At 30.8% G+C, this 14834-nt stretch overlaps 1 protein-coding gene and 1 long non-coding RNA gene across 3 annotated transcripts; both read left to right on the top strand.

Moving 5' to 3' along the window:
• The first annotated feature begins 305 nt into the window (after positions 1 to 305).
• Positions 306 to 8053, top strand: LOC122534982 (elongation of very long chain fatty acids protein 6-like). Of its 2 annotated transcripts, XR_006308032.1 has the most exons (4): positions 306 to 448; positions 3576 to 3954; positions 6213 to 7535; positions 7633 to 8053. XR_006308032.1 is itself a non-coding variant. In XM_043666113.1 (3 exons), the coding sequence occupies exons 2-3, from the start codon at positions 3626 to 3628 to the stop codon at positions 6727 to 6729; spliced, it is 846 nt and encodes a 281-aa protein (XP_043522048.1). In that variant the 5' UTR covers positions 306 to 448; positions 3576 to 3625; the 3' UTR covers positions 6730 to 8053. The 2 variants fall into 2 exon arrangements, 1 of the variants encoding a protein (XP_043522048.1); XM_043666113.1 differs by having other exon boundaries at positions 6213 to 8053.
• A 727-nt stretch (positions 8054 to 8780) lies between these two features.
• Positions 8781 to 14123, top strand: LOC122534983. Its single transcript, XR_006308033.1, has 2 exons — positions 8781 to 13607; positions 13710 to 14123. It is a non-coding gene; the product is annotated as an uncharacterized LOC122534983 (long non-coding RNA).
• The last annotated feature ends 711 nt before the right edge of the window (positions 14124 to 14834 follow it).

The following is a 14834-nucleotide window of genomic DNA, read 5'->3' as shown; positions in this document are numbered from 1 at the left end:
ATATAAAAATTGAATCAGACGTATAACAATTCGATGAAAGTTAAAGAATAAGAAAATTACTCATCCAGAATTAAATTCATTTTTTGTATCACTATATGAATAATCTATAAATAAAACAACAAAAATTTGAAAATTTTACCTAGGAAGATTCAATTTCGAAATCATAATTCCTCAAACTCTGCTTTCAATCGAAAGAAAAACATTTTGCTAAATCGAGTATATTCTAATATACTTGACGTAAATCCATGCTAATTAGTATGTCAGGAGTGGGATACCGAAGAATCAATGGTCATATATGCGAACGATTATTATTCAACTATTTCGCTATTCAGTTACATGTACGAGAAGAAGTAACACTTCACGGAATTTAGATCCAGGAAGTATCTACACAGAAACTCAAAGTTATAGTGAATTGGTTGAAAGTAGTGTTTGAAAGAATAATATACAGGTACTCTATTTTTTAACAAACAAATTAACTAAATTAAAATTAATAATTTATTGCAGTGAAATAATTATAAGATATAAAAATTCCTATTTTGGGGGGGAGTTAATTGTTTATAATTGGAAATTAATTATTAATAAAACTACTAACAAATGGGGATTAATTATTAATAAAATTACTATATATAATGCAAATCATTCATCTGTAACTTCATTTACAGTTAAAATAGCATCCAAAAAGAAGTCAAAAATTGACAGACTAATTGATTATGTTTGCGATGTTTATCTTTCTTCTATGTAAGAATCTTCTATTGTTATTGAAATGTTACACTTTTTATACGTTTTTATACAAATTGATATCTTCAAGAACATAAATGAATATAAGATTGTGTATTATAATATGAAGAAGGACAAGATCCTTCTATTTATATTCATATTATCATCGTCTTTTATACAATAGATTTTACAAAATTAAAAATTAAAAAAAAATTTTAATTTTAAAAAAATTAAAAATTAAAAATTAAAAATATCTCTTAAATTTTTCGATATACTTTTTTATAGAGAATATTGAGCTGCATCAAAAATATATTATTCGATATAAAAAAGTGACGGTTATCTCAAAATTTCCGAAATGTTTCCATTTAAAAAAAAGAAAAAAAATACATCTATTACAGAATGTGCTTTTCCAAGCCATATATAAAAAATTTTTTCATACAACATATACTTCAGGACACAAATCACTTTGTATATATATTTTATATATAATTATATAAATAATGTAATAATACATATGTTATTATATTATTTATAATATATTATTATATTATAATAATATATAATTACATATAAATAATTATATTATATCATATATAAATTTATGTTATTTGTATATAATATAATAACAACTTGTGGAAAACCGACTGGAAAGTAATTCTACATGTAAAAATGAATTGCAAAGAAAAGAAAATTTTTTTGTTCGAGACTTTGTTTTTGAGAAAATCGACTTTAGATATTTTTTAAGTTAAACTTAAATTAAATTAATTTTCTCACATCACAGAAGTAAATAAATTACATGAGAAAATAATGTAAAAGACGTTTCATTTTCGATAAAATTTAAAAATTTTCAAATACACGTATTAAAGCAAATGTTAGCGAAACATATCTAAAATCTATTTTTTTGAATATGACGCTTTGAACGAAAAAATTTTATTCTATATTTTTCACTTATTTTTGCATATAGAACATCTTCGATTATTTGTGCCTGTCCAATACAGAATTAGCCAAATTCGAATATACTTAAAAAATTTTCAACTTCAAATTTCAATACAAAAATTTTCTTTTTCTTTTTCGAGTCACTGTATGTATACTGCTACAAGGCGCGAATAAAATTCAAAATATTAATACGCAAGTATTGTTTAAACGATAATAAAATGAAAACTTTATCTTTAGTCTCATCTTATTTTATAATGTTCTACAACAAAATTTTCTTAGAACATAATAATGTTCTTTCGTTTTGATAATTGAAAACGAAATCGTTTGATTTTTCTTATTGTAGTGTCAACCAAAGAATAATAGAAATACAATTGCATAATATTTCATTCATTTATTTTTTAAGTTAAATTATTCAGATTAAATTATTACAAGTTTCAAAATTAGAAGTACAAAAGTCTTCAGAATTCATTGCATAAATATATGAAATATCCGAGTTATAATATTTAGGTACGCAACTAAATTCCTATTTAGTACACATTTTTTTTATTATGTTCATAAAAATTTGAAATTATACAAAGGCCTAGTGAAATATGAAAAAAATCACTAATAGAATCGTAAAAATGTAAAATGTGAAGTGTGAAAAAAAAATGAAAGAAATACTAAATGTTTGCACAAAATTTATTTCATAGTTATAGAATTATACTATTACATTTAACTTAATATTTTACATTATTTCATATTTTATATTATTATATTTAATTTATAGATTAATGTATAGCATTATCTGTTTCATTAATTGTTAAATAAATAGAGAATATAATATCTCAGATTATTTCGTCGTTGGGAAAATTACAAAGCAACTTTATACATTTATGCAAATTAATTAAATATTCAGAATTAAGTAAAGTGAAAGTTGTAATTGAAGTAAAATGACGTATAGTTTCATGTATTTCATTGACGTCGTCTATATTAAATTCTTCGAATGTTAAGAAAAATCTTATCTCAGATTTGATGATGAAAATGTACATACTAGTATGCATAAGTATTTGGACACTTTCAAATTATTACAATACAATTTAAATGTACTTCTTTAATTTAATCTTAACATATATAGGAAATAAAGGAAAAGAATAGTGAACGTTGTAGTATAGTGTAATTATGAAGATTCTGCAGAGCGATATTGTGTCTGTTCGTTGTTGAAATTTTAGAAATATTATGATTCTAACCGCATTAAAAAATTTGATTTTGTAAAACGGCTATTTATTGATTATTTGAAACCTGAAAGTGCTGATATAAAAATTAATAATAAAAGAATGTTCAAAACACAGAGAACAAAAGTTTTTAATGAAACTGTACTAAAATTAATGTCCAATTTTATCTTCGATGCATTAGAAGTTTAGAAAAAAAATTCGTCGTTAAAGTTTCTAGTATGAATATGAATAAACTGCATCGAAAATAGCATTATTCTTATGAAATTAATTATAATGAAATTAATTATAATGAAATTATAATGAAATTAATTATTACATTGCAAAATGGTTATACAATTCATTTCAAAGTTTTAAATCGAAATATCTTGTTAATCAGACATTTTCGAGAGAAATGTTGAATTGCACAAATTTAATGATTTTAGGGAGAAATATAAGTATCCTATTTTTTTTTTTATTTGTGAAACTTCAAATGAATATCTGTGTTTTTCTTGGCTATTCTTATTCTGTGAAGAAAAAAAGAAGGAACTTCTATTTCGATCGTTTTTTTTTTTTTTTTTTTATATATCGAACACCATTTATTTTTGCTATTTTTACACAAGAATGAATAATTAATTCTTTTGTTATTATCAGATATAAAATATTATCAATAGTATTTGTATTCTTCTATTTGTTTTACTATAAAAATAATCTTAATTATTTTATTTTTAATAGATTGGCAGCTGTGTGTTTTTTCTTTACGATCAGATAAAAGATATTTCAAAATGGACGTACAACTGGATCATGTATATATTACACAACCTAGCTACTTTTATGTAACCGATTTCGAAAAGAATTTTAACTACAAAAATGGCCATGAGTGGATGAAGGATAATCATATAATTTCTTTTTATTGCTGTGCTCTTTACCTTGTGCTAATTTTTGGTGGACGTTATTACATGTCGAATAGACCAAAATTCGAATTAAGAAGACTGCTTGCTATTTGGAGTGGATCTCTAGCAATATTATCTATTATTTTTTTTGTTAGAACGTTACCGGAAGTTTATAACATATTAAGCAATCATGGATTCTACCACAGTATTTGTACAGCTAGGTAATTTCACTTCCATATCTTATTCTTTGAAAATAATATTTGTTTCAGTATTGTCCATTCTTATATCAGACATTTAAAGAATTGAAGCGTTATTCGAGTAAAAAATAGATTTCGAATATTGTTTTTATTATAATAACACTTATTCGTCCCTTATGCAAATTTGGGAAAAAATTTTTTTTTTAAATGTTACATTATTTTGCAGCGTAAGTATAAACACAGAGGTGAAGTTCTATAACATTCATTTATATATATATATATATATGTACAATATTTTTGATATTTTCTTCGTTAACAAAGTTGCAAAGTTTGCATTGTGTAATAATTGCAACTTACTGCCTTCTAATTATTACACAACAATTATTTATTCAGTATTCTAGCTCTTTGAAAATGTATGGTTATTTATGTGCATTTGTTTTGAACAGTGACTGTAGTAAATAAAGAAAATTCCAAGAAAACGATAAAACTGTGACAGGTAATGATAAAATGTCGATGTGAAATTGAACATCTGTATTTAAAAGTAGAATTTCTACATCATATACACAATTAAATAGAAATTTACTGCGATTTATTGCTGACTAAAGAATTTAATTATTAAATAAATTTAACTATTTAATAAAATTTCAAATTGAAAAAATAAGGGACGACTGAGGGCATTTAATTATAAAACACTGTATTGATTGTTTGTTTGTACATTATGTACTATATTTCTTTCATTTCGGCATTATAGAAAAAAAAATGTTATATGAAGTTTATTCGTAAACGTTTTGATACAAAATTATAAGCAAATTTTGAACCTAGCTTGAATATATGCATGGTAACAAATATTAAATTTAATAACTTTATGTTTCTAACTTCATTTCTTGATTTATATTTTTGCAGAATTCTAAAATAAGATGTACAGTACAAAAGCGAAGAATTAATTTAACGAATTAATAATAAAGTAGTTGGGATGTAACGAATTACTCAAGAAAGTCAGAATGTAATAAATTCCAAGTTACAACGATGTTAAACTAGCCGATATAGAGAGTGGTCATTTTCAAATTAAAATTTAAGAATTTTTAACGATTTTCGCGCTTTAATTAATATCTTCTAAATAATATCTTCTAAGTATAGACATACGTTCAATATTTGCTTACAATTTTGTACCAAAGCTTTTATAAGTAAATCTCATGTAATATTAAGTAAATCTCTGTAATATTTCTTCTTATTTTTACTATGCTTTTATATTTTTGTCGGAGAAGCGGAAAATACAACTTTCTTTGTTTTAATTTGTATTTGTGACTTTGTTTTTCTATGAAGTTTACATCACATAACAATTTTCTTATCTAAGGTACTGATTATTGTTTAGTGAAATCCGCATATATAAAGTGTTACAAAATATGTAAACTATGTTTATCACGATTATGAATATCAAGAATTAACAATATTAATGCGATTTAAAAATATAATTTCTTGGATTTTTATTTTTGTGTTTTGCACATCTTCACAAAAAAAGTACATGAAACAATACGTTAATATCGTAGCTAAAAACAGTTACAAAAGTGTAACAGATAGATGTTGCATAAATTTATTGATCATCATATCTTTCAAAATGTTTTAAAATCACTCTCAATTTTGAGAGAAGAGTATTTCCTATAATGGCAAAAGGAATAGAAACAATTGTAGTGATTTATACTACTACCATGTTCCTCAAAATAAATAACGAATATAAAGTAATTATAATTGTTGATCAACAAAACAATCGTTTCCTTTCACCAATGTGGAAAACGACAAAACTTTCTATGGGACTTAATATAGACAACAAACAATAATTAAAATTATAATCATATGAAAATTTCTATAAATAATGCCTAATACTGTTTACATATAATATCGTGATACCATACAGTATTGATTTGCCTACTATTCCAACAAATACATAACAATTTGTCACAAAAACAAATTTTGTTTTGATAACACTCTGTATATTGACATATATTAGAACGATTTCGATCTACTAACAATAAATTCATTAATAAGTGCAATTTTTCACTAATCGCAAATTTTTCCTTTTAAAAAAATAATTATTTCTTTTTATATTTTATTTAAAATAATAAAAAACTGTATTTTATCGATTATTTTTGAAATATAAAGTAAGTTTATTATATCGAAAAAATCGATCATATTTTTAATGCTGATTTATATGTCATAGTTTTTAAAATACGTAATAATATTTCGAAAGTATTAAGTCACAGTAAAAATAATTGCGTTCTTTGCAGCACATATGATCCAGTAAACAGTTTTTGGTCATGGTTGTTTTGCCTATCGAAAGTGCCAGAATTGGGCGACACATTTTTCATTGTGTTACGGAAACAACCATTGATATTTCTACATTGGTACCATCACGTGACAGTTCTTCTTTATACATGGTACTCTTGTGTAGAAATCTCAGGATACTCCAGGTGGTTTACCATAGTAAACAGTTTCATTCATTCTTGGATGTACTCTTATTATGCTTTGAAAGCAATAAGATTCAAACTACCAAAATGGCTCGCTATGACAATTACTATACTACAGATAGCGCAAATGTTTTGGGGTATATTTGTAACCATATCGGCGTATTATTACGCATATATTGCTCAAATTCAGTGTAACGTTCCCGTTAAGAATCTCACATTTACTACGTTAATGTACCTCAGCTATCTTATGTTATTCGTCAATTTTTTCAAACAAACTTATTTTTCTAACAAACGTGCAAACAAAGTCGAAAGAAAAAGTCCAACTAAGACTGAGTGAAATACGTAAAAGCTAGCACTGCTTTGGGAAAATATATTTTGTCGAAATCTCTTGTCGCTGGATGTTTTCTACAAAAAAAAGAAAAAAATAGTTGACTCATATATGTCGGAAACTTAATTTAAGAGATATTCTAACTTTAATTTTTAAAATCTATCGCATGAAAAATAAGGACAATATCAATACAAAAATATCGATCCTGTCAAACAATTAAAGTCAAAATATCTCTTCCATTAATAATTCACACACACATGCGCGCGCACGCACACAAACATATACATAAATTTGTTTATAATGCATTACAAAATACATTTAAATCCACTTAAAAAAATAAAGTTAACTTCACATGATCTCTATACGTTTATTTACAAGATTTAGATCCCATGTTGTTCAATTCCATAAACTGAAATGAACAAAGAAATTACAATTATAAATATTATTCTTAAAAATTTGCATTGAAATTCACTATTATTTGTACTGCTTTTCTATAATAGAAAAATTCGTGAAAATTCTATTGTCTAGCTTGAATCCTATCATTATCTATCATTGTCTATCTCTCTTTTGAAGATATTAAAAAAACTTCGTTTTTTTAACGTAAAATCGAAGGGACCATAATACGGCAATAATGATTGTTTTGTAGATGGAGGGGTTTCAGAGATATTAATATGACTTTTTAAAATGAAAATATATATTTTTTAATATCTTGCCACGCATGCAGAAGTCCTATAAATGCTATGCATGCCGATAATCACTTATCTTAAGACTAAGAATACAATAAATGAATAACGTTACAGTTTTCATAGAGATAGGTACGTATATTTATTTGCTCACTTCTCAATATATTTAATTATGACCTGGGAAAAATAATTTATTTGTTACTTCTTAATAATTTTCACCCATCGGAAGGCGACAATAAACTTACAATTAGTGACATCATTCCGACGAATTAAAAAAAGAGTCACAAGTGAGAGTGAAGGAAGTGATAGTGGATATAATAATACTGTTTTGTTGAAAGAACAGTTTGCTATCTGATAAGAAGGAAAAAAATTATGAAGCGTACAATTGGTCACGCGTATCTACGGAATAATAGCTAACGCAAAGGATTAATGCACTGATCAATGCAACTCGACATTCTTTATAAAAAGAAAAAAATATTAACTCATATATGTCGATAATTATTAGATTTAAAGATATTTGAAACTTAATTCCATAAATAATGTTCAATCTCGATTAAATCTTTTATTATTAAAGTATCAACGCACTATCTACATTTGATTTGTTCATAATGTATTTTGTCCTGATTTCTGGTCTATTTCCGTACCAAATTTTTGTCCTTGTTTTTTGTGCATCACCGTTCTCTATATGACAATTTTTTCTTTATGACAAATTTAATCTTATAAATCAGTGTGACGGATTTAACAACAATATTAATGAATCTAACATGTGCATTATCTAACTATTTATAATTTTGTCTCTGTTTTCAATCGTTTTGTTCTCAATTCTTTGTCTTTATTCTAATTCTCTATTGTTCTTCTATTCTTAAGGGTATATTCTGTGAATAAATAAATAAATGAATGAATGAATTTTGTAAAATGTTGTAAAAGACGAGAAAAGATAAGTGCCATCTAGAATACATATTATCCTTGTTTTTCATGCAATAAGATTTATAAAGCTAAAAATATAAAGTATCTACTAAACTTTATTTATATATATTATTATTTATATATATAATATTTATTTATTTATATATAATATTATTTATATATATTGTAGTATCGGTTATTATAATTAATCTGTAGTTATAATTTTAGTTATGTTTAAATATAACAGATGGCCTGTTTGTTGATTATAGAAATACGATAAAATATGAATGTGATGCGAGAAGCACAACGTAGGCACTTTTCTTTTTGAAAAGAACAGAGTCGAGCGAGTTGAAAAACGAGTCGAGAGAGTCGTGAGAGAGCATTCAGAAAGCATTATTAAAAGTATCAAGAGTTTATTTGAGTTGTTAATTCGTATTGTTTGAATGTTATTTGTCTTGTTTAATTATTTGTTGTTATATTATCATTACTTTTATTAAATAAACATTTATAGCTCTACGATATATTTATATCTCTACATTACTTTAACTGTAGTTCGTTTAGTTGTCCTAGATGGCCTGTAGTGTGAAGAAATTGTAAAGACTGTGGTAAGTAAAAACGTGCTCTACAAAGAATTAACCTCGTAAAATTTTATTTGGTTCGTTATCGCGCGGACAAGAATCGGATCTGAGTTAATTCTCACGGCTACGACGCTCAGATAATTTTGATAGTATCTTCTGTTTCACGGTTACGGTAAGACTGTCTCGCCGCTTGCCTAGTGATAAGGAAGAAGTGTCCCGCGCTTTCCTATTATCGCGCTCCGAAAAAGGTGACACTGTCTATATCCCGGAGTCGCACATTTCGGCGGAGAGATTGAACGGAGGTAGGTGTCGCTGTGCTACATTGAACGCGGTGTGCTAGATGTTCAGCGGACGTAGCTGTCGCTACACTATCGCCTTCCGAGTCGCTCGATCTGGTAAGGAGATGGTATTTGTATCCACGAATAGATTCATGGTTCATGTTCTTCGCTCTGTTCCATATATGCTGGCTTCAATCGTTCCGTCGAAATTATGATTTCCTTCCCTTTGTAGTCTATTAAAAATACGTTGTCCGAAATATGCTATATTACGCGGTATGGATCCTCATATGGCTGTTCCAGAGGTTGCTTTATATGATCTACTCGCACAAATACATGCGGAGTTTCGAAAAATTATTTAATAAATTTCGAAAAATTAAAATTTATTAAATAATTTATTAAAAATGAAATATGACCATCGTGAATGATGATTTGTCGGTTTCGGTCGTATTGTCTGAATCTGTCTACCGTAAAATCTTTGTGCGACTCTGTGTAGACGAAAAATTTTCCAAGTAGTCTGAGGGGTGTACCGAATACCATTTCAGCCGCGATTGCTTGTATGTCTTCTTTATAGCTATTCCTCAAACCATGACTGTTGGGAATACTTCTAACCAGTTTTTATTTTCGTGGCATCTGATTGCAGCTTTCAAGGATCTATGCCACCTTCTTATCATACCGTTGGATGCTAGATGATACACTGTAGTATGGATATGCCTGCATCCAATCAGTTTGATTAAGGCATTGCGTTCTGCGGTCCGTAGTTATTGTTGACGGAGCTCTATTGCCAGGCAATATCTGTAATCATTGGAAACGCTCTGGAACAACGAAATGTTTCGGTAACTTGTCTATCTATTTCATTTCTTTGACAGCTTATACAATTTCTCGCTCAGTGCAAAATGTCTTTATTCATCCCCGGCTGTATAAGTCTTTTAGCTAACATCTGTTTAGTTAGCGAGGTTGTGTACGCTGTCGAAGATTTTCTCTGATTGTTTCTGTCGCAATAAATCAGTATCTTCTGAATTATTAATATTCAGCTTCCTTAGCTGTAGAACTGCGTTTTGTAAGACCTGCGGTAATTCCGAGTCTTTTATTTGCTGTTTGGCATGTTCTGTGGTGCTCACCACCACTGGCTACTGATAACGTCCAGCTGTGATAGAGTGTCTGCCACTTCGTTATTAGATTCCGGAATGTGGGTTATATTAGCTGAAAACTGTCCTATATAGTCAAGTTAGCGTAGCTGTTTAGGTGAGGCTTTTTTTGATTTCTGTAGGAAGGTGAACGTCAATGGTTTGTGGTCAGTTTATTATTGTAAAGTCTCGTCCTTCGAGTAAGTGTTTCAATTGTTTTATCGCTTTGTATAGGGCTGTTATTATTTGCGATCGTACATATTATATTTCACTTCCGACGGCGAGTATTTCTTTGAAAAGAAAGCTATTGGTTCTCACATTCTGTTCATCTTCTGCTGAAGCGCAGCTCTACAAGCTGCGTTAAAAGCGTCTGTGATTAGAAGTAAAGGACTATTATTTTTTGGATGCACCAGAAGTACTGCGTCAGCCAACGAGTCCTCAGACGCTTGGAACGCTTTTTCGACTTCCTCTATCCATGTAGTTTATCTTTTTTTTTTTTTTTTTTGCGCCCTGAAGAAATGCATTTAAAAAAGCCTGTGCAGCAGCGGTATTTTCGATGAATCTGCGATAAAAATTGACCATTTCAAGGAAACGTCTTAGTTCGGTGATGATCGTCGGCTTTGGGTAGTTGACTACTTTTCCTGGTACAAGCTTGGCTCCTTTCTTGTCATGTACCCCAGGAACGGCACTGTTGATGATCCGAATACGCATTTCGCAGTTGATCGAAATGTCGTACTGTTGCCTATTAAACACTTGTCGTGGTGGTTAGAATGCTCGGACTCGTTGGCGGAGGTTATCGTACATCGTCGATATCAAAACGCAAAGTTAAGACTCCGACGATCGACATCTATAAACCGTTGGAAAGTCTGAGCCGTATTCTTTAGACCAAATGACATAACGCTGAATTCGAAAAGACCGAAAGGCGTAATTATTGCTGTTTTTTCACGGTCTTCCGGAGCCATTTTGGTATCTGGTAGTAGGCTTTTTCGAGGTCAAATGTCGAGAAAACTGTCTTTCCGTTCAACGCGTGTGTGAAGTTGTGCAAGTGTGGGATAGGATATTTGTCTGGTGTCGTTTGTGCGTTCAGTCGACGGTAGTCACTATATAACCTTCAAACTCCACATTTCTTTGAAACTATGTACAGCGGTCTGGCTCATTCGCTAGAGGACAGTTGGCAAATTCCTTGTTGAATCAGGAGTTGGAATTCCTCACGACTTTGTACTTTTCCGGTGCCAATTTGCAAGCTCGCACATGGTCTGCTTTTGGTGATTATGTGGTAGCGTATTTTGTGCTTCGGTCCGTCATGTCTTTGTGTCGGTCTAGTAACGTCGATGTATCGTTTTAGCAAAGAATCGTATTTGTCGCCGTTTCCATTACCTTCTGTAGTGACGATTAAGTGGTCGTGCTTATTTATCCGAGTCTCTGTATCTTTGTGTAGTCATCTATTATGCGTTTGTTCGTCAGGTCCACCAGAAGACTATAATGCTTCAGGAAGTCGGCACCAATAATCGGTTGTTGCACCCTCGCGTCTATGAATTTTGCTGTTTATGGACGCTGTAATTCGAGGTCCAAAGTAAGCTCAAGCATTTTAACAGTTTTTATTGCACTATTAGATAAATATATACACAGAGGGAAATGGTCCAAACACTTATTTCTTGCGAGAATGTTGCAAGAGCGAAAGTAGGAGACACGCACAGGTTGCACACGCAGAAAGACACTTACGTTAAGTGGATCTTCGGTTTTAGAAAATGTCACTGTGTTGCTGGTGCGTTGGAGTCGACTCTTATGTACCACGATTTTCTTTGTGTCCTTTCCGGTCAAGGGATCGGAAAGTACATTGTTTTTCTGCAGTCTGTACGGTCAGGCCCATGAGACATTTTCGATAATTGTCAAAGTGTGACGGTGTCGAAGAGGGAGAGAAAAAACAACAAATCAACTCCTGTTCATAGCGCGGAATTGCGCCGCAGAGAATGTTTCTTTAACTTGTACTAGGTTTTTCGAAAAATAAAGATATTTTAAACTATTATTTTACTCGGGTATTACTCTAACTTATTCTTATACGTAGAGAAGAATATTATATTCTTATTCTAATCCGTAAGAAAGAAAAGAGTGAGAGACGTGAATTAAATGGAAGACAAAACTGAACTGTTATTATTACGTTTGGCATACAACTTATATGTTTCGATAGAGTGTGGTGGAAGGGGATTTTTTTAGAATAATATGTCGAGTGTAGAGGTTCTCTTTGTCCCCGGAATTCTGTCACCTTACCCGCCAACAACGCCAACAGATTTATTAAATCTGTGCTCTCGCTGGCTACTACTTAGTATGTCGTGTAGCGAGCTAGGCACCTGTTCTAGAAAGATTGTTCTTAGAATGGAGTTGGGCACGTTATTACCGGCCAGGCTCTTTAGGCATTTAGAAAGGCATTTAGGACGGTAGGAAGTTCGACGGGTTCTTATCGCGCATTCTATATGTCCTAAAGAGGTGACGGATTTTCGCCTCCCCGGCCTAGCCGAGTAGCTCCTGCAACTTTCTTGACTGTTGGTACTTCTCTGCAGCTGGTGGCGATTCCACGATGTCCGCATGATGGACAGAATGCAATATAACATAGTAATATTTTGTTGTGTCGCTAAATACTTTGGCAACCTGTAAAGAAATATGTCGGTAAAAACAACTGCGAATTAGTAATGGCTTATTCTAATATATCGACTTCATTATATGTAAGCATGAATGTGTGTGAAAGCCTATAGTATGTAAGATCTATCTTTAGTGTAAATACGTGTGTCTGACCAATAAAACATTAAAATCAAAACTAAAGTGTCTTATCAGGTTATTGGCCCATATCGTCTCCTGATGAAAAGTAAAAAACGTTAAAACAAAAAAATCAGCTAAAAATAGTAAATCGAACATGATCGAAAGACAAAGAATAATGGCTACTTATAACGGAAATCACAGCCACGAGGACAAATTGAAAAATTAAAAGACGAGTCAAATTTCTAATTTGGAAGTTCCAAATAACAATTTTATTTAAATCAATTAATGCACAAAATATAATAACCGGTAGAAGAAATCCCTGCAGAAGTTTGGAATGATAAAAAAAAGGTCGGATTGGGAACACAAAGACACAAATTTTCAAAAAATTATAATCACCTCAACTGAATGAAAACCGCAGATGCATATATTAAAATACAACATAAAAAAAAATGATGGACAAATTAACAGAAATATACGGAGAAGACACTAAACAGAAGAAATGCTCTCCACTCTGCAGAACTTTACAACTGCATATTTGAAGAAGGAAGCGACATAGCGTCACATGTAAGTACACTTGAAAATTTAGTATATAGATTAAATGCACTAAATCAACTAATAGATGATATCATATTAATTACAAAAATATTTACCACTTTACCGAGCCAGTATAAGCACTTCGTGTGTGCGTGGGAATCTAAGCCGAGAAACAAGAAAAAACCTTAACAAATTCAATAACTAGACTTGTTCGGGAGAGTTTCCGTCCTACAATGCCTATGGTCTGGGTGCAGGGTTGTTGGGGAATGTTTATGTATTTTAAATGACCTGAGCCTCTAACAAGCCTGTGTCGCTATAAACCCTTGGTCTTCTGGCTGAGCTTTGTTCTACAGCAGACAAGGCCCTCGAACATGTGTGAAACACTGGAGGCAAGGTCATCCACCCTTTGTGCCCCTAACTTGGGCCCGCGATTTCGCGAAGCCAATGGAAAGGGAACCGAGAGAGCTTTCCTTCGGCTTGCGAATTAGAATTGGACTTCCAATTTACATAGATCATCTCTCGCAATATTAGAATTACCACCGAGGGGAAAATCTCTGACACCACAAGCGCGCGACAAATATACAGGGTGTATCGTAACTTGGGACCCTTTTCGGGAGCTGATTATACGCCTAAAAATAATGATAAAGAGTCATAAATATATGTCTTCGTTTATGAGATACAATGAATTTTATAAACAGAGCAAACTCTCTGTCCGGCCTCTCTTTCTATAGACCGCAATAGCGATGAAACTAGTTTTATCAGAGATGGTATATTCAATTTTCATAATAATCATAATTGGGATGAAGAAATCCCACATGTTATTGTGCATTCAAGACAGCAACACTAGTTTAGTTTAAACGTATGGACACGAATAATTGATAAATTTTTAATTGGACCTTTTTCTCTTGATGGGAAACTAACAGGCAAAAAGTACGTTGATTTTTTGAGCACGCGTTTACATGAAATATTAGAGAAAGTTCCAGTCGATACTAATATCGTATGCGGTTTATGCATAATATGGAGCTCCGCCGCATTTTAGCCGAGTGGCTAGGCAATTTTTAAATCAACACTTTGCAAATAAATAGATTGGTCGTGGAGGTCCTATTGCATGGCTTGCTCGTTTTCCGGATTTGAATCCATTAGATTTTCATTTGTGGGGACATTTAAAATCTATTGTATGCGCAACATCGATTGAAAATGCTGAAATACTACGAAATAGAATAGAGCAAGACTTCCGACAAATTCCGAGAAACACCA

The sequence above is a fragment of the Frieseomelitta varia genome, unplaced genomic scaffold, assembly GCF_011392965.1.
Source record: "Frieseomelitta varia isolate USP_RPSP 00005682 unplaced genomic scaffold, Fvar_1.2 scaffold_656, whole genome shotgun sequence".
NCBI lineage: Eukaryota > Metazoa > Arthropoda > Insecta > Hymenoptera > Apidae > Frieseomelitta > Frieseomelitta varia.
Note: the sequence above shows the minus strand (reverse complement) of the source record. Positions and strands in the feature narration are given on the sequence as shown.